Below are 21,551 nucleotides of genomic sequence, written 5' to 3' on the forward strand. Positions count from 1 at the left end.
TGTCTTTAATGCTAGAAGGATGTAAAACATTTGAGGATGTTCAGCCACATTAAAGTTGCTTTGTGAACATAAATTGCTCTTCTATTATTTCTAGATCAAAATAGCATCACTTGAGTTTCCTTATTTCATTAATAGAAAGCTTTACAAGAACTAATATTTGGGAAACCTATTAGCAGACGAACATATATTTTGAAATCTGTCATAAAGACTCATTATATTTGAAATAGCAAGCGCAGCTCCATGAAATTGTGACTCAAGAATGTCCTTAGGAGCTTTGAGTTTCTCGCAGCATGGTTTTAATAGCAGCCTGAAAATCATCAGATTCCTTATTATAAAATATAGTTCAATATCTGGTAAAAGAACAAAGACTGCAACATGTTGCTGTAATTGTTAAATAGCTCAGCTTCTAGGCAAGCGGTGAGATGAAAGAAGAATTTTCATGAGTTTCCCTGCTGATTATCAATTATTTATCCGGCTGCTTTTGAGGTACTGAAGTTATAACCTCCAGGCCATGACAATGAAACTTTGTGTCTATACTTTGGTGCATTCCCTTTCAGGATAAGAGAAAGTGGACCTTTTTTCAAACGGCTAAATGAAACACGATTGTTGAGCTTCCTCAGAGGATATGCAACAAAAAGAAGTTGCTGTATTAGTTGATGCAGCATTGCATGGAAAACTAAATCAATACGCATATATGTATGAAATAGATAAAGAGGCAGAGAGAAGAAATAAATAGAAAAAGAGGTTCCCACTAAGAACACATCCCACTATCACCAAGCAATTGATGGCACTGACAAGCAGCCTTGGATAAATTATTCCTGTCTGATGGTAAATGAAAGTGGGGCAAAAAAACATCAATTTGTTCACTGAAGCAAGGAATTGATATATCGCACAGATGTCATGTCTTTAGTATAGAATTTCAAGACGGGACAGCAGAAGTTTCCAGTATAGCGCCATGTTTTATTCGTGCATTTTTGAATTGTTTGAAAACCGTGTGATTACTCCAATTTCCATTTCATGATTACACGTTAAATTACGCGGCCTCGGCTTGTTGAGGGGATCCTTGATGTCGCTTAATGACAGTGGCCGAAGAAAGCGATACGCGAGGAAGTGGAAGCAAGGCAAGCAAGAGGGTCCGTGCCAGGCAAAAAGCAAACCCTAGCTGGCCAGCTCTCCCATCCATTCTGCTCTGCAGTGTCTGCTCCCTGGAAAATAAATTGGACTATATCCGACTCCAATGAAATACTTGGCGGGAGTACAGTTTGCTGTGCATACGTTTTTACAGAGGCATGGCTCAGCAACGGAATTTCGGATGCTGCCATTCAGCTGTATAGGCTCGTCTTGTTTCGAGCAGATAGAGATGCAGCTCTCTCAGGTAAGATTCGCGGTGGTGGCTTGTGTATTTACATCAATACGGAATGGTTCAAGAATTCTGACCTGGTTTCCAGCTACTGCTCATCGCTAGTGGAGTTTGTGACTGTTAGATGCAGACCAGTTTATTTACCACAGGAATTCACCACTGTCATTATAGTTGGTGTCTACATTCCCCCCAGCGCTAATGCTAAGGAGGCGCTCTGTGAACTGTATGGGGCTATTAGCGAACTGCAGAACGCACACCCTGATGGACTGTTTATTGTCGCCGGAGATTTTAATCACACTAACCTTAAGTCAGTGCTCCCCAGATTCCATCAGAACGTGGACTTTGCAATGCGGGGGGAGAATGCGTTGGATCTTGTTTACACAAACATTCCCGAGGTGTACCAGGTGGAGCCCCGCCCCCACCTCAGTTACTCAGACCACATCTCTGTTATGCTAATCCCAGCATACAGACCGCTCGTCAGGTGCTCCAGACCAGTTCAGAAGCAGGTGAAAACCTGGCCAGCAGGAGCCATCTCTGCTCTCCAAGACTGCTTTGACACACTGATTGGCACATGTTCAGGGAGGCTGCAACCGATGGCGAATCTACCAATTTAGAGGAGTACACGGCATCAGTGACTAGCTACATCAGCAAGTGCATCGATGATGTCACCGTGGCCAAGACCATCACTACACGCGCTAACCAGAAGCCATGGATGACCGCGGAGGTGTGTGCGCTGCTGAGGACCCGTGACTCCGCCTTCAGAACAGGCGACAAGGCAGACGTAACAACAGTGAGGACCAATCTGTCCCGGGCCATCAGAGAGGCAAAGCGTGCACATGCCCAGTGAATCCACAGCCACTTCCAGAACAGCGGAGACACACGGTGCATGTGGAAGGGCATTCAGGAGATCACTAACTACAGGACAACATCACCTGACTGTGTGGGCGATGCCTCCCTCCCAGATGCGCTGAACAACTTCTACGTTCAGTTTGAGGCAGGTGATGACGTGGCGGCAAGGAAGACCACCCCTCCTCCAAATGACCAGGTGCTGTGTCTTACTGTGGCTGATGTGAGGAGAACCCTGCACAGGGCCAACCCACGGAAGGCTGCTGGACCAGACAATATTCCTGGCAGAGTGCTTAGAGGATGTGCAGACCAGCTGGCAGATATTCTCACTGACATCTTCAACATCTCCCTGAGCAGCGCCGTCATTCCTACGTGCTTCAAGGCCGCCACCATCGTCCCCGTACTCACATCATTAGTCCCTACATGGACCACGACATCCGGCTGCTCACCCTCCCTCTTGAGAATACTGAGAACTCGATCCGAGATATCGCAGACTTTGGCACCAGGGAGGCAACAGACCATCCGGGATTCTCGATCTCTTCCACAAAACCTCTTATCTGTCCCCCTAACTATCGAATCCCCTATCACTACTGCTCTTCTCTTTCCGTCCTTCCCTTCTGAGCTGAGGGTCCCGTCTCGATGCCAGAGACGCAACCACTGCAACTTGTCCCTGGTAGGTCATCCCCACCAACAGTATCCAAACCGATGTACATATTATTGCTGGGAACGGCCACAGGGGTGCTCTGCTCATTCTGTCTGTTCCCCTTCCCCCTCCTGACAGTCACCCAGCTACCTGTCTCCTGACTCTTAGGGGTGACTATCTCCCTGTAACTCCTGTTTATTTCTGCCTCTGCCTCCCGAATGATCCGAAGTTCATCCAGCTCCAGCTCCAGTTCCCTAACTCGGTTTGTCAGGAGCTGCAGCTGGACACACCTTTCACTTGAGGATATTTTGTTACCCTTTTCTGAAACAAACATCGCACTATTCTACATAGTATTTTCAATCTGTTGGTATCTAAATGAGACAGATAATATAACAACATCAATCAATAAATGGAAGTTTTCAAAATAAGTGACTCCAGGATCCTCTTTATTCATTTATACATGGCCCCTAATTATTCAATTGTATCCTTTTATCAACATTTGCAATTTTCCATTTACTACCTCCCGAGTCATTGGTGTAAGTGAATAAAATACCCAATAAAAAATTATATTTCTTCAGAACCATCTTATATGTCCTTGGTTTTGCTGGTGACTTTCATTGTGAAATGTTGTATAAAGTTTAAGAACGAAGGAGCCAGCTGACAAGCAAATATTGCAATTTTGATGTCTATATTTGAGTTGAGTAGATTTATCTCCAGTCAGTTTTTATAGTTGGAGCAATGCACTTTACTCAGGCTCTCATCCACTTCAGCTCTATAATGGACATAAATTTCAGAAAGAGTATAACCCACTTTTAGCTGATGCTTTCACTATTCATAAAGAACAGGAAACAGGGAAGAGGGCATGACTTCCCATGGACAACAAAAAATGCAAATGCCACCAAGGCCACTCCCAATAATGCTAAAACTGCTATGACATAAAACAGACAACACTTCTATAGATATTACAAATTCTCCATTAGCTTCTGCTTGTTTGGATATGTTGAAACATTCATGCACTCACAACCCTAGTTCTGGTCATAAAGCAGCGCACGTTCCTGACTACTGGCTTTCCCAACCTTCAGCCCAGGCGTAGCTTGTTATTCACTGAACAGTGATATTTCACTACTTACAAGCACAAATTATCAAAAGCATTCCCTTTATTTATTTCACACATAAGCTGTGTGCAACCTCAAGTCTATGTTAGAAAAAACACCTTGAGTGTGTATAACAACTTTGAATTTGAAACAGCAACAAAAATAAAAGCACCTTTCATACGTTTTGATCACAGTCATTTTTGTCACTTACCACTCGGCCTTCTGGTCCCATTGGCCCAATCGGACCAGGCCGTCCCTAGTGGGAAAAAAAAACAGCAATGTTTAAAAAAAGTAGAATTTAATGCTCCCTGAAAACATAATTTCCATGTATTTACTGAACTCAGGGATAAAAAATCCATGGTACAATACAAGGCAGCTTCTTCAGTAAGAGTATAGTGAGTAGTTAAACTATGTAAATACAAATTAATTCATTAAAATATCCCAATTTTCCACCAAATAATGTCATCATATTTGTGAGCTTTTGTCCCTTTTTGAGATGGAGCTGATGTATATTGTCAGCTGTGCTTTGTCCTCTTTATTAGGAATTCAAGGTAAAGTCCAGGGCCCTCAAAGCAAAGAAAAATTCTGTTTAAAAGCATTTCATTTGTAAGAGAACACAAGAGAAGCATCAGTTTAATGTCTCAAGAAAGTACAGATTAAAGTAATATTGTGAGTTTTCATTTTCATGTGGAGGATGTTTGAGCCTTCGCAATTCAGAAAGATCATGTGAAAAAAGTTTGGGTGAATATAAAATAAAATAATTAAGCCAGAGATGACAAAATGCTTGAGAAGAGATTAAAACTGTCAATGAAAGATCAGAAAAGCTTTGACTATGAGAAGAAAAACTTTTAACTGCTTCTGAGATGAGCCCACAGACCCAAAGATAGGAACGCTATTTTCCTAGAATGAACACTGAAGAAAGAGGGAACTACTGACCTCATTACAGTCGCCTGTATCCAAACATGGAAACACAAGAGCTGAATTCCAAAGATGAAATGAAAGTAATTGTCCCTGGCATCAAGACAATATTTGATTGATTATTGTATTAAGGAGCCATGTCTAAACTGAAGTCAATGTAAATCAGGAGGAAAATCCACTTGTGTTTGGAACTATACAGCCACAGAACGTCTCTGCAGGAGTTCCTCATGGCCGGTCTAAACCCAGCCATTCTCTGCAGGAGTTCCTCATGGCCGGTCTAAACCCAGCCATTCTCTGCAGGAGTTCCTCATGGCCGGTCTAAACCCAGCCATTCTCTGCAGGAGTTCCTCATGATCGTTCTAAACCCAGCCATTCTCTGCAGGAGTTCCTCATGGCCGGTCTAGGCCCAGCCATTCTCTGCAGGAGTTCCTCATGGCCGGTCTAAACCCAGCCATTCTCTGCAGGAGTTCCTCATGGCCAGTCTAAACCCAGCCATTCTCTGCAGGAGTTCCTCATGGCCGGTCTAAACCCAGCCATTCTCTGCAGGAGTTCCTCATGGCCGGTCTAAACCCAGCCATTCTCTGCAGGAGTTCCTCATGATCGTTCTAAACCCAGCCATTCTCTGCAGGAGTTCCTCATGATCGTTCTAAACCCAGCCATTCTCTGCAGGAGTTCCTCATGGCCGGTCTAAACCCAGCCATTCTCTGCAGGAGTTCCTCATGGCCGGTCTAAACCCAGCCATTCTCTGCAGGAGTTCCTCATGGCCGGTCTAAACCCAGCCATTCTCTGCAGGAGTTCCTCATGGCCGGTCTAAACCCAGCCATTCTCTGCAGGAGTTCCTCATGATCGTTCTAAACCCAGCCATTCTCTGCAGGAGTTCCTCATGGCCGGTCTAAACCCAGCCATTCTCTGCAGGAGTTCCTCATGGCCGGTCTAAACCCAGCCATTCTCTGCAGGAGTTCCTCATGATCGTTCTAAACCCAGCCATTCTCTGCAGGAGTTCCTCATGGCCGGTCTAAACCCAGCCATTCTCTGCAGGAGTTCCTCATGGCCGGTCTAAGCCCAGCCATTCTCTGCAGGAGTTCCTCATGGCCGGTCTAAACCCAGCCATTCTCTGCAGGAGTTCCTCATGGCCGGTCTAAACCCAGCCATTCTCTGCAGGAGTTCCTCATGGCCGGTCTAAGCCCAGCCATTCTCTGCAGGAGTTCCTCATGGCCGGTCTAAACCCAGCCATTCTCTGCAGGAGTTCCTCATGATCGTTCTAAACCCAGCCATTCTCTGCAGGAGTTCCTCATGATCGTTCTAAACCCAGCCATTCTCTGCAGGAGTTCCTCATGGCCGGTCTAAACCCAGCCATTCTCTGCAGGAGTTCCTCATGGCCGGTCTAAACCCAGCCATTCTCTGCAGGAGTTCCTCATGGCCGGTCTAAACCCAGCCATTCTCTGCAGGAGTTCCTCATGATCGTTCTAAACCCAGCCATTCTCTGCAGGAGTTCCTCATGGCCGGTCTAAACCCAGCCATTCTCTGCAGGAGTTCCTCATGGCCGGTCTAAACCCAGCCATTCTCTGCAGGAGTTCCTCATGATCGTTCTAAACCCAGCCATTCTCTGCAGGAGTTCCTCATGGCCGGTCTAAACCCAGCCATTCTCTGCAGGAGTTCCTCATGGCCGGTCTAAACCCAGCCATTCTCTGCAGGAGTTCCTCATGGCCGGTCTAAACCCAGCCATTCTCTGCAGGAGTTCCTCATGGCCGGTCTATACCCAGCCATTCTCTGCAGGAGTTCCTCATGGCCAGTCTAAACCCAGCCATTCTCTGCAGGAGTTCCTCATGGCCGGTCTAAGCCCAGCCATTCTCTGCAGGAGTTCCTCATGGCCGGTCTAAACCCAGCCATTCTCTGCAGGAGTTCCTCATGATCGTTCTAAACCCAGCCATTCTCTGCAGGAGTTCCTCATGGCCGGTCTAAGCCCAGCCATTCTCTGCAGGAGTTCCTCATGGCCGGTCTAAACCCAGCCATTCTCTGCAGGAGTTCCTCATGGCCGGTCTAAACCCAGCCATTCTCTGCAGGAGTTCCTCATGGCCGGTCTAAGCCCAGCCATTCTCTGCAGGAGTTCCTCATGGCCGGTCTAAACCCAGCCATTCTCTGCAGGAGTTCCTCATGGCCGGTCTAAGCCCAGCCATTCTCTGCAGGAGTTCCTCATGATCGTTCTAAACCCAGCCATTCTCTGCAGGAGTTCCTCATGGCCGGTCTAAACCCAGCCATTCTCTGCAGGAGTTCCTCATGGCCGGTCTAAACCCAGCCATTCTCTGCAGGAGTTCCTCATGGCCGGTCTAAACCCAGCCATTCTCTGCAGGAGTTCCTCATGGCCAGTCTAAGCCCAGCCATTCTCTGCAGGAGTTCCTCATGGGCGGTCTAAGCCCAGCCATTCTCTGCAGGAGTTCCTCATGATCGTTCTAAACCCAGCCATTCTCTGCAGGAGTTCCTCATGGCCGGTCTAAACCCAGCCATTCTCTGCAGGAGTTCCTCATGATCGTTCTAAACCCAGCCATTCTCTGCAGGAGTTCCTCATGATCGTTCTAAACCCAGCCATTCTCTGCAGGAGTTCCTCATGGCCGGTCTAAACCCAGCCATTCTCTGCAGGAGTTCCTCATGGCCGGTCTAAACCCAGCCATTCTCTGCAGGAGTTCCTCATGGCCGGTCTAAACCCAGCCATTCTCTGCAGGAGTTCCTCATGGCCGGTCTAAACCCAGCCATTCTCTGCAGGAGTTCCTCATGGCCGGTCTAAACCCAGCCATTCTCTGCAGGAGTTCCTCATGGCCGGTCTAAACCCAGCCATTCTCTGCAGGAGTTCCTCATGGCCGGTCTAAACCCAGCCATTCTCTGCAGGAGTTCCTCATGGCTGGTCTAAACCCAGCCATTCTCTGACACTTTCTCAATGATCTTCCTTCAATCACAAGATCACACATAGGGATACTTGTGTTCAGCATCATTCATGACTCCCCTAATATTGAGTCCATATCCCAATGCAGCAAGACGTGGACAATATCCAGGCCTAGGGTTTTAGGTGAGAAGTAACATTTGTGCCACACAAACAATGGGTAATGACGATATCTAACAAGAGATAATTCAGCTATTACACCATGATATTCAATAACATCCTCATCACTGAATCCCAATACCAATATTCTAGGTGTTACCATTGACTAGTAACTGTTTGGAGAAGCCAAGTAACAATGTGGCTAAAAGAGCAAGTCAGAGGATAGGAATCCTTCAGTGAGTAATTCATCTCCTAACTTCCAAGAGCTTGGCAGCCAAGAAAACAGGAAGACATATGTCAGGCTCCTTTTTAAAATTGATTACAGCTCTGCATTCAACACCATTATTCCCTTAAATCTAATTACCAAGCTTCAAAACTAGGCTTCTGTACCTCCATCTGCAACCAGATTGTCAACATCCTATTGGGAGACCTAAATTGCCGAGGATCAGTAATAACATCACTTTTCTGTCATCTCCGGCACACCTCAAGGATGTGTGCTTAGCTCACCGCTCTTTTTTTCTTTTACTCTGTTCTCAATTTCTCATTCTTACAGTCAGGAGTTCCCACCTGCTTCAAAAAGGCAACAATTTTATCAGTGTCCGAGAAGAGCACAGTGAGCTGCCTTAACAACTATCATCCAGTAGCACCCACACCTATGGGGATGAAGTGCTTTGAGAGGTTGGTTATAGCTAGAGTTAACTCCCATTTCAGCAAGGACCTGGACTCACTGCAATTTGCCGATCACCACAATAGGTACATGGCAGATGCCATTGCACTGGATCATCACCTGGCCCTGGAACACCTGGACAATACAAACACCTATGTCAGGATGCTGCTTATTGACTGCAGCTCACCATATAACGCAGTAATTCCAACATTTGATCGAAAAGCTCCAAAACCTGGCCCACTGTATCTCCCTCAGCAACTGTATCCTCGACTTCCTAACCGGAAGACCACATTCTGTGCGGACTAGAAATAGCACCTCCACCTCACTGACAATCAATACTAGCACACTGTAGCAATGTGTGCTTAGCCTGATGCTCTACCCTCTCTGCAGCCATGACTGCATGGCTAGCAGTGGTGCAGTGCTAGCCGGAGCGCGTCCAGCACATCTTTAAGAAAAAAGCTGAAATAAACAAGCTAATTAATTAGGTGCCGCCCAGGGTGATTTGAGTATCTCAGAAACTGCTGATCTCCTGGGATTTTTACACACAACAGACTCTGGAGTTTACAAAGAATGGTGCCAAAAACAAAAAAACATCCAGCGAGTGGATTTAACAGGATGTTTTCACTCACGGAACAGCAACTCGCTGGATGTTATTTTGTTTTTGGCACCATTCTTTGTAAACTCCAGAGTCTGTTGTGCAGAAAAATCCCAGGAGATCAGCAGTTCCTGAGATACTCAAATCACCCTGGGCGGCACCTAATTAATTAGCTTGTTTATTTCAGCTTTTTTCTTAAAGATGTGCTGGACGTGCTTCAGTGCACTCTGGCTAGCTCTACACCACTGGTGGCTAGCCACAGCTTAACTGCCATCTATAAATTTGCTGATGACACAACTATTGTTGGCAGAATTTCAGATGGTGATGAGAGGCATACAGAATTAAGATATATTGGCTAGCAGAGTGCTGCTGCAGCAACAACCTTGCCCTTAATGTCAGTAAGACCAAAAAACTGATTGTGGACTTCAGAAAGGTTAAGACCAGGGAGCACACACCAGTCCTCGTGGAGGGATCAGAAGAGGAAAGGGTGAGCAATTTCGAGTTTCTGGATGTCAATATCTCTGAGGATCTATCCTGGCCCCAACATATCAATGCAGCTACAAAGATGACATGACAGCGGCTACGTTTCATCAGAAGTTTGAGTAGATTTGGTATGTCACCAAGGTCACTCGCAAGTTTCTACAAATGTACCATGGAGAGCATTCTAACTGGCTGCACCACCGTTTGGTATTGGGGGGTGGGGGTGGTGGCGTCTACATAGGATCAAAATAAGCTGCAGAGAGCTGTAAACTTAGTCAGCTCCATCGTGCGCACTAGCCTCCACAGTACCCAGGAAACTTTCAAGAAGCAATGCCTCAAAAAGCCAGCATCCATCATCGAGGACCTCATCTCCCAAGGACATACCCTCTTTTTATTGCTAACACCAGGAAGGAGGTACAGGAGACAGTAAACACAAACTCAGTGACTCAGGAAAGCTTCTTCCTCACTTCCATACATTTTCTGAATGGATATCGAACCCATGAACTTTATTTTTTTTATTTTTGTACTGCTTATTTTATTCTTTACATATATACATAAATATACATATGCACCATACATATCATATATATACATATGCATATTATATATGACTTATTAGACAGCATCATCTGAACCAACAAACTCTACTAGCTGATAAAACGGGAATCACAAAAGCACAAGACCATCACCATCTGGAAGTTGTCCTCCAAGCCACACACCAGCCTGAAATACATGGCCGTACCTTCACTGTTGCTGGGACAAGACCCTGGAACTCCCTCCCTCGCAGTATTGTTTTAATGCAAGCTTCTCAAGGGCTGCAGCTCACCCCCACCTTTTCCAGAGCAGCTACGATTTGGCAATTAAACTCTGGCTCAGTCTGCAAAGTGCATGTTCCTCGGGTATTTTATTTAAAAAGCAGAATATCATCACACTATGCAACTAGCACTTGAAAAGGTACCAGGACTATTTGGAATCAGAGGAAATGATGAAATGGAGATTCTCAATGAAAAAAAAGATTCTAGGTGAAATTGTCAAAGTAAAAATAATGGACGTCTTACACAGACTTCCATATGACACACAGAAAATGTAATAGTGAAGTGAATTAAATCGAAATACCCAATAAGACAGAAATCCAAAAATTAGTTGTGTAAATCTCATAATACAGAGGAATCTGATAACAGTTTATAATACTTACATTAATCCCTGGAAAGCCAGCTTTTCCGGGTGGTCCTGTGAGCCCAGGATTACCACGCTCCCCTTTCTGACCCTGAATGGAATAAATTGGCACATTTCTTACATAGGCTATCACAATTAAATGAATTTCACTGTGAATATCCACAGGCTGTGTGTTTCACTGGTAACATGGATATCAGCACTCCCTCAAAACTAAGATTAATTTCAAGAAATACAAGTAAATGTAAGAGGAAAGCTAAGATTTGAGGACGTTTAAGAAGTATTGCTTTGTCAACTACAATTGGATCATCTACTATCTTTCACAAATTTTCCCTTTGGACAATTCCTTGTTATGGAATTCTATTTCTAATTGTGACTTGCACTTACTGTAAGGATGACCATTCATAGAAGGAACAAATCAGAAGTATAAGATACTCTCCATTTCAAAGGTTCATTTATTATTATCAAAGTATGTATCTAACTACAACGCTGAGGTTCATCTTCTCTAGATAGTCACGAAACAAAGAAAGAACATGAAAGTCATTCAGACCCACCCTCCCTGCACAAAAAAGAATGGCATCCCAATCATCAACCCCCCCCACACCCCCTCCCCCAGAACAAAATGGAACAAGAACATTGACCCCAAACTCTCTTTCCACCCACAAAATGCAACAAAAACATCAACCCCCAACCTCCTCTTGCACAACAAAACAGAAAGCTACGAGCGATAAACACAGAATATAAAAACCACAAGTCTGAAATAAATCCACAGTCCATAAACTCATTTGCCTCGATGGGTACAGTGCCAGCAACTCTTAAGATCTGAACATTACCCAGGATGAAGCAGTCTGCCTGTCTAGTATTCCATCATCTCTGAGCATTTATGACCTCCATCACCGACCCACAGTTGCTGCAGTATGTATCATCTATAAAATACACTGCAGTTAACAGACTTACACAGTTCCTCACAAAACCCATAATCCTTACATCCAAGGACAAGGGCATGCGAATACCTCAAAGTTCTTCAAGTCACACAACATTGTGACTGGGAAATATATTGCCAATATTTCATTGTCACTGGATCTAAATCCTGGAACTTACATTCCAATGCCTTGGTGGAAGCAAAACCACCAGATAGACTATGCCAGTTAAAAATAAAAGCAGGCTTCTTAAGGGAAGTTAGGCACATACTAGCCCTCCCAGCAATTCCCAGGTCCCAAAATGAATTTTAAAAAAAGAAAACAACATGGCAATTGTTTTACAAAGATGGTTTTTTTATTGTTAATAATGAGAGAGATCAACAAAAATAGCTACCCCTAATTTATTCCCATTTTGCATTATGTCATATTAAAAAGAAAGAACTGACATTGGGCATCAAAATTTCTGAAAAATTTGGTTTTATTAATTTCTATGTATAATTTAATGTATTAGTTTTACCTCTTTTCAACATCCATACCCAATGTACTATCTTTGGTGAGAAGCCAAAATAGAACACAAGGTATTTCAACACATTGCTTCAGAAATTGCCTCAATTATAAAGGATAACAGTATGCTTATGAACTTGCTTTCAGTGTAAATTAATTATTATCGTATAGCAGAATTTAATTTAAAACAGAGTACATACAAATAAATTAATCACAACTACCAACAGCTCACAGTATTTAACAATCAATCTCTTTTTTTAAAGAAGATGTCATGAATTGACTTTAACCAGGCATACTGGAGATAGCATGAGTCTTGTGGTTTGAACTTTATAAAGCTTGAGGATAAGCACATAATGAGAAATTTTACTCAAAGCTAAACAAAAATACCTTGAATTGTTAAAATTTCTTGGGCTCAGACATCTTATGAGACAAGAATATCATCTTTATACAAATCCTACCCTAACTCATCCTATTCTTCTTTCCTCCCTCACACTGAACCACTCATCTGCATACATTTAGGTCAACCTCGAGAGACCATGTAATTGACCAACCTATACATGGGATGAAAGAGGAGCACCCAGAGGAAACAAACCCAAGCACAGGAGCTGAGGCATTAGTTCAGCACGGACTAGAAGGACCGAGATGGCCTGTTTCCGTGCTGTAATCGTTATATGGTTATATGGTCTACAAACTGCATCATAATAATCTTGTCTACCAATGCTCCATAAACATCCATGCTTGGGGTGCATATAAGCACTTAGGAAGTTTCCAAACCATTCCCCACAACTTAATCAGCTGCAGACAAATTGAAAGAAATTTACAAGAGAAGAATAAACAATAAAGACAAAAAACAATGAAAATCTGCTGCAGATCAGGCAACTTCTCTGGATAGAGAACAAATTGAATGTTTCAGATGATGCAAACTTGCTTATCTGAAATAGTAACCTGTTTTACAGATGGCTTCCTGCACTTTCTGTATTTAATTGATGGGGATTTACTCTTCACACTGATCTATAATTCCATTGTGTATCGTGTGACCAACAGGATGGCAGAAACTAATTTAGCTGGACCTCGGTCTTTTACATCTTGCAGTTATTTATTTCCTGTTGAAACGCAAATCTGTAAGGTTAATGGACCCAAATTTTCAGACAAATAAATCAGAATTCTGTTGAATTCACTCCCAAAACCTTACTGGCCACGTGACATTGGCAAGGAGAATTATAAGATATACCGAGATTGCTGGAATTCATTTTAAGTTTTAGAGGAAAACCTTGCAGCAGGGAGGGTAGTAAACACCACCACTTCCTGACATCTCCTAGTGTGCTGCAGAATTTATCTGGCTTCACTGTTTTCACTCCTGTTATTTATAGAAGACTCTACACATTCCCAACTAACCAGATGACTCTAGAAAACAATCAGTACTTACTGGAAGACCTGGCTGACCAGGAGTGCCCGTTCCTCCCTTTAAAATGAAAATTGAACATAGTTACTTTTTCCAATAAGCACACAGCATTTCCGACATATTTTTTTCTCTCTCTTTAGAGTTAACTTTGAGCCCAGGTTAAAAGATTGAAATTAAGGCAACATGTACTTGAGGTAGTGCACAAGCTGCAATCTGATTAATTTGTAAATGAGGCTCAAGAACTGCAAACCTTCCATAAAATGGTCATGTAATCTTAAAATTAGAACCAGGCCATCTAGTAGTCAGGTGATACTATATTGCGTATTATGTAACAGGTGATATATATTTGAAGCTTACTCCTCTTGGGGACTCAGGGTCAAATGGGATTTTCAGACTCTGATAGGTTTTTGTTATTCTGAGGGGAAGAAATGCAGCTAAGTGGGAATACAGTCCCAGGGAGTTCAACAGCCTATTTCTAGTCTTTGTTCATAGGTATGCCAAATGAAATTTCCCTTGACAGTGCATGAGTCAGGAATTACAAGCTACATTCTCAATGAATGCACAAAAGACAAATGTATTAAACCAGTTTTGGAGACCTGATCAGGCCTTTATGTCATTACTGCTGAATCTACAATTTAACAGCCAGCTTATAGCAAGGGCAGGTATTTCAGAATCATACACTGACTTGCTATGAGAGAAATTAAGTTTAAACATCTATACCAAGCTTACTGAATAACATTCGTTCTTTGAAAAGACGCACAATCAATGTTTTAGTTACAGCTTCTTCCCCTCCGCCATCAGATTTCTGAAAGTCGACAAACGCAAGAACATTACCTCAGTATCTTGTTCCCTTTGTGCACTATTTTTATATTTCTTAATGTAACCTATAGTATTTTATGTATTGCATTGTACTGCTGCCACAAAACAACTTACTTCATGACATATGCCACTGATAATAAACTTAATTCTGATTCTGAATATATGGCATAAATTTTAGAAGAGCTTACAAAGCTGCGTTGTTCTTAGCCGAAGCAGTCCAACTGGCCACTCGGAACAAATAAGTTGTGAAGACTTACATCAGATCCATCTTTTCCATCCAGCCCATGTGATCCTGCAATCCCTGCAGATCCTGAAGGACCTTGTAAACCAGGAGAACCTGGAGGCCCAGCAGGACCTGGAGGACCCAATCATGCTTGGTTTTTCATAATCAGGCCTTGGACCTCTGAAACCAAAATCAGGCTAATAAAAATAAACACATCAGTAAGAATTAGTAAAATAATATGTTCTAAGAGGAATAAGTTGCCAGAAAATCTACCCAGACAACATACTACAATTGAGCAGAATGATCAATTCACCGGTCTATATTTGGGAAAATGTTTACTAGTGAACTCAGTTCCTCAATTATAAAGTCACTGAGTATTCTGTTCCTTCGGGCTTACTTTAAGAATTTCATTCTTATTTTCCTAAAGCTACACAAGACCCGTTTAATTCACCAGCACTTAATGTGGCAAACAATAAGATAAAATTTGAAAAGAGCTTCCATGAGATAATTAAATTGGAACATTTGGATAAATTTAAAAGTTGCTGGTGAACGCAGCAGGCCAGGCAGCATCTCTAGGAAGAGGTGCAGTCGACGTTTCAGGCCGAGACCCTTCGTCAGGACTAACTGAAGGAAGAGTGAGTAAGGGATTTGAAAGTTGGAGGGGGAGGGGGAGATCCAAAATGATATGAGAAGACAGGAGGGGGAGGAATGGAGCCAAGAGCTGGACAGGTGATTGGCAAAAAGGATACGAGAGGATCATGGGACAGGAGGTCCGGGAAGAAAGACGGGTGGGGGGACCCAGAGGATGGGCAAGGGGTATATTCAGAGGGACAGAGGGAGAAAAAGGAGAGTGAGAGAAAGAATGTGTGTATAAAAATAAGTAACAGATGGGGTACGAGGGGGAGGTGGGGCATTAGCGGAAGTTAGAGAAGTCGATGTTCATGCCATCAGGTTGGAGGCTACCCAGACAGAATATAAGGTGTTGTTCCTCCAACCTGAGTGTGGCTTCATCTTTACAGTAGAGGAGGCCGTGGATAGACATGTCAGAATGGGAATGGGATGTGGAATTAAAATGTGTGGCCACTCGGAGATCCTGCTTTCTCTGGCGGACAGAGCGTAGGTGTTCAGCAAAACGATCTCCCAGTCTGCGTCGGGTCTCGCCAATATATAGAAGGCCACATCGGGAGCACTGGACGCAGTATATCACCCCAGTGAATGGTGGTAAGGGAGGAAGTGTAAGGGCATGTGTAGCACTTGTTCCGCTTACACGGATAAGTGCCAGGAGGGAGATCAGTGGGGAGGGATGGGGGGGACGAATGGACAACGGAGTTGCGTAGGGAGCGATCCCTGCGGAATGCAGAGAAAGGGGGGGAGGGAAAGATGTGCTTAGTGGTGGGATCCCGTTGGAGGTGGCGGAAGTTACAGAGAATAATATGTTGGACCCGGAGGCTGGTGGGGTGGTAGGTGAGGACCAGGGGAACCCTATTCCTAGTGGGGTGGCGGGAGGATGGAGTGAGAGCAGATGTACGTGAAATGGGGGAAGATGCGTTTAACAGCAGAGTTGATAGTGGAGGAAGGGAAGCCCCTTTCTTTTAAAAAAAGAAGACATCTCCCTCGTCCTAGAATGAAAAGCCTCATCCGGTGCGGTGGAGACGGAGGAATTGCGAGAAGGGGATGGCGTTTTTGCAAGAGACAGGGCGAAAAGAGGAATCCGTGTAAGCGGAACAGGGGCTACACGTGCCCTTACACTTCCTCCTTTACCACCATTCAGGGCCCCAAACAGTCCTTCCAGGTGAGGCAACACTTCACCTGTGAGTTGGCTGGGGTGATATACTGCGTCCGGTGCTCCCGATGTGGCCTTTTATATATTGGCGAGACCCGACGCAGACTGGGAGACCGCTTTGCTGAACATCTACGCTCTGTCCGCCAGAGAAAGCAGGATCTCCCAGTGGCCACACATTTTAATTCCACATCCCATTCCCATTCTGACATGTCTATCCACGGCCTCCTCTACTGTAAAGATGAAGCCACACTCAGGTTGGAGGAACAACACCTTATATAACGTCTGGGTAGCCTCCAACCTGATGGCATGAACATCGACTTCTCTAACTTCTGCTAATGCCCCACCTCCCCCTCGTACCCCATCTGTTACTTATTTTTATACACACATTCTTTCTCTCACTCTCCTTTTTCTCCCTCTGTCCCTCTGAATATACCTCTTGCCCATCCTCTGGGTCCCCCCCCCCCGCTTGTCTTTCTTCCCGGACCTCCTATCCCATGATCCTCTCGTATCCCCTTTTGCCTATCACCTGTCCAGCTCTTGGCTCCATCCCTCCCCCTCCTGTCTTCTCCTATCATTTTGGATCTCCCCCTCCCCCTCCAACTTTCAAATCCCTTACTCACTCTTCCTTCAGTTAGTCCTAACGAAGGGTCTCGGCCTGAAACATCGACTGTACCTCTTCCTACAGATGCTGCCTGGCCTGCTGCGTTCACCAGCAACTTTGATGTGTGTTGCTTGAATTTCCAGCATCTGCAGAATTCCTGTTGTTTGGATAAATTTAATCGTTTTAGGAACTTCTTCCTTTTCACCTCATGCTCATAATTGTGCATCCAATTATACATAATTAGTTTCAATTTAAAAAAAACAAACAAAGGAAAATCTGTAGACGCTGGAAAACCAAGTCATACAAGCAAAATGCTGCAGGAACTCAGCAGGCCAGGCAGCATCCATAGAAAAAAAGTATATTCGATGTAAAATTAAAAACTTTACTTATGACTTCTCCTTCCTAAACTTCTCACATCTAATCAAAAATTTCCATGATCTTTGCAAATGATGCTGATTAAGAATGAAGGATTGAAGTAAGTAATGTTTGCATTACTTTAGAGGAATTTTAGAAGGAAGCAATTCATTCTTTTAAAAAACTTCCATTGTTTGCATGTTTATTTATCGACCCTGGAGGAAAGATATGCTCCACAAGTTCAAACACTCTAAAGTGAAAAAAACAAAGTTGTTTTTTGCAGAAAGAAAGAAAAATTTACAACAGATGCATGATAGCAGTGGGAAGGCATCATCTCACTAAGAGAATGATTGGTTGCTCATCTTCTTAAATAGACCACAGTGTATCAAAAGCAAGTGTTACAATTTTATTTTGAGGAGCTTTTTATACGCAAGTATAAATTAGGGTGATGTTGCGCATTGATAAAAGTGCAAAGCAGACAATGGCAAACTGGTAACTTTTATTATACCTAAGTTGCAATTATTTTCCTGCATTGATATCTAGGGTGAAGCATAAATCTCATTTTCGGGCCCTTATCACAGCTTTTGAATCTCAATTTCGCCTTCACACAAGCACATCTATTTATCATCAACTTCCTGTTTCTCAGGAAGGATAGATTAAGATCGAGGATTTAGGTATTTATATATTACCAGAGAATTTCCAGAGAAAATCTTAAATATAACAAACTCAGGACATCCCAAAATGCTTTGCATACAATGCTGAATTGTCACCCTAGCACAGGAAACTTCACAGCTAAGTGATCTTCCCCAGATCATCTGAGTTAATGTTGGGTGGTCGAGAAATTTGGCCAGGATGGTGGAGATAACTCCACTGCTCTTCAAAAACTGAGCATGGAATCTTTCAGAACGATCTCACACTGCAAGAGTCTTGTTTTTAAATGCACTTCACCCAAAAAAATAAATTTCTAGCACTGTAAACTCCACTGTAAGCATGAACCAGATTTCAGACATGAGACTTGAATCATCAGCCCAATGAAATGCATCTGATTCTTTATTTCTTCTCAAAATAAAAGAATGATACATATATATATATATAGTGAATGCACAATTGTCTTTTTTCCCTCTTGTTGAACTTCAGGATGGGATTTTTACTTCAGCTTTTCTGGGAATACTGTCCATCAGAAAAATCAGCCAAATTTCAGTTTGTTAAAGCTACTCGTCATAAGTCCACAAACCAGCAGTGAGTTTCTCCTGCAGCATACCAACAAGCTTTGCCAGGTATCAGTTAATGGGACAAGATGCTGCAGGGATGCCTGCGAATGTGAATCCATTGTCACTAATGGTTCAGCAGCTAAAGGGAGAAAATGAGAACACTGCAAAAAGGCAACTACTCATCAAAATTAGCTTTTACTTTCCTTTGAAACATAGGTGACATACTAAACAAAACTTGGTGCCACTCACTGGGAATTAGTAAAGTAGAAATTAAATTAAAATGCTGCAATTACTGAGAGCATTTCTTCAAGCATTTCAGATCATTCTGTCCAAAACTTAATTCTACTCATACACAGACAAGCATGCAACTACTTAGAGACGGCACCTCACCTCTTGCTCTTTTTTCTTTATACACCTGAGAATTTGCTTAGCTTGCATCAACTGCAGAGTTTCCAGATAATACTTTAGGCAATCTTCTACAAAGTACACTGCAACGTTTTTGTGTACATGTGCACAAACATGAATATTATGAGAATATATTTTACATGGACATAAATATATTCTGTATAACAACAAAAAATTGTATTCTATTTGTATTCCTGTACCTGACAGCACATTATCTTGTGGGATAAGAGTATATAATGCTTGACCAAATTGAAATCTTCACTTGTGATCCTACACCTCAATACGCAGCCCACCTGAAAATGTGAAATTTCTGTTCTCTATCTCACTTCATTGGAACAAATTCAACTCAACAAATCAATATATCAGGGTCAGATCAAAACATCACATTTATAAAGTAAGCATACAATGTTTCTGGACCAGGAGAAGAAAAAATATTTTTCCAGAGTTTTCCCATAGAGGGCTATGGGTAACCCAAGGTAATTTCTAAAGTAAGTACATGTTCAGCACAGCATTGTGGGCTGAAGGGCCTGTATTGTGCTGTAGTTTTTCTATGTTTCTATGGTTCATTGAACTGACTTCCTTCTCAGAAGCTGACAATCTTATTCTTCAACACACCATGAATCACCTTCCACCCCTTCACTAGACTCTCCATTTAAATATCTCTCTGTCAGGGACTGGGTTCCATCCCAGATCACAAATCAGACATTTCCTCCAGGGTTGAGATTAGATCCTGCCAGTATGAGCTGAGAGCTGCCACCCTTCAGGCGTGGCCTGCTTCAAGATTGCATTGGTTCTTCATAATAAGCCTTCATCATCACCACAAACAACATCAGGGCCTCTACTTTTGTCCACTTCACTGTTGATCTGCTTACATCTGCACATCTAGCTATACATTATTACGTCACTGGGAATCAAAGGCCATTGAGTAAAATATGAACCCTTTCGAAGAAAGGCACTTGCAATAGGAGAAATACACTGTACCTCTGTGGGTAGCATGGTAGCGTAGTGGTTAGCACAACACCATTACAGCACCAGCAACCTGCACTCAATTCTCATCGCTGTCTGTAAAGGAATTTGTACCTTCTGACTGGGTTTCCTCCAGATGCTCCAGTTTCCTCCCACGTTCTCAAAACACGCGGTTAGTTAGTCTCATGGATGTAATTAGGCTACATGCATTTGTTGAGCCAGAACTTTTTTTTAACTATAATACTCTGTGTACTACATTACATTAACCACTAGTTTCCTCCTGCATGGGTTCTACAGTGGCCACAATCTGCAAATCTTCCACTAGGTTCTCTGTTACCTTTCCGCCTTCTTGTGATAGAAGATGACACATGACTGAAAGCAACAGGTGGCAACCAGAGGAGGTAGAACATACCTTCACACCATTTTCTAGAGAGTGAAATCCAAAAGGAAAACTAGAAATGCTGGAAATCAGAAATGAAAACAGAAGACGCTGCTGCTAATGCGGGAAATATGAACTGTTGGAATCACTCAATGGATGAGGCAGCGCCTGTAGAGAAAGAAACAGGGCTTGTTTCTTATTTTGAGAACACTTCAGGACAATTGTTCTGACAATGGGCCTTTGACCTGAAAAGTTGACTGTTTCTCTTCTACAGATGCTGCCTGACTCAGTAAGTGATTCCTGTAAGTGAATTCTAGAGGGTGTCCAAGCAACAATGAGAACGGGGAAACGGTCATGACTACATCAGTGCTGGAGAAGAAGTGCTTAGTTTCTTTATATGGACTGTTTTTTTGTCTCCTTTCCCTTTACCCTTACTATGCAAAAAAAGTCATTTATGTTCAAAATGCATTTTTTCCTACATCACAAATTCCATTCTTTTACTTCAGATCTTGAAAACTTTGACAGGTCTCAACCAATTAAAGAAGGAAGATGCCAAGTTGCTAAAGAGGTTGTGTCGGACCTTCTAACTCTTAAGTAAAGCCCAAGATGATGACACTATACTGACTTATACCACAGATAAGACTCGAATCAAAGATTTAATTGTCCTAATCCACATAGAATCAAAATTTTCAGAGCTATGCCTAGAGATTCAAACATCATAGCCAGCACTGCCCTGATAAAGGAACTTACCAGCTATGAACTAGGCATCATTATTTGCCTTATCCTGTACAAAAAACTGTGACACACTTAATCTACTGTTGATCATGGACTTGAGTGATGATTTTTCTACACCATTAGGGTTTACATCGCTATTTAGAAGATAGAGCATTACAGCACAGTACAAGCCATGTGGCCCAGAATATTGTGCTGATCTTTAACCTACTCTAAGAGCAATCCAAATCTTCCCTCCTACTAAGCCTTCCATTTTTCTGTCATTCATGTGCTTATCTAAATCTTCATTTATCTTGTCGCATAAATTTCTTTACACTTGTTAATATGTTTGTATAACCAGCCATTTGTAAATTCTCAGTAGGTTTTCAGTAATTTGTGGTATAGTTCATTCTTTCCTTCTGTAGTTTCTTTTTCAACCTGAAATCAGCATAAATTAAGACTG

The 21,551-nt window shown here is 42.9% G+C and overlaps 1 protein-coding gene across 1 annotated transcript in view; it reads right to left on the reverse strand.

Annotated features, from left to right (window-relative positions):
• Positions 1–21,551, reverse strand: part of LOC140189858 (uncharacterized) — a 126,316-nt gene that overhangs the window by 81,067 nt on the left and 23,698 nt on the right. The window contains 5 exon segments of the mRNA XM_072246221.1: positions 4,155–4,199; positions 10,833–10,904; positions 13,661–13,696; positions 14,713–14,821; positions 14,823–14,875. Coding sequence (XP_072102322.1) covers positions 4,155–4,199; positions 10,833–10,904; positions 13,661–13,696; positions 14,713–14,821; positions 14,823–14,875 — 315 coding nt within the window.

The sequence above is a fragment of the Mobula birostris genome, chromosome 1 (genome assembly GCF_030028105.1).
Source record: "Mobula birostris isolate sMobBir1 chromosome 1, sMobBir1.hap1, whole genome shotgun sequence".
In the NCBI taxonomy this organism is placed as follows: domain Eukaryota; kingdom Metazoa; phylum Chordata; class Chondrichthyes; order Myliobatiformes; family Myliobatidae; genus Mobula; species Mobula birostris.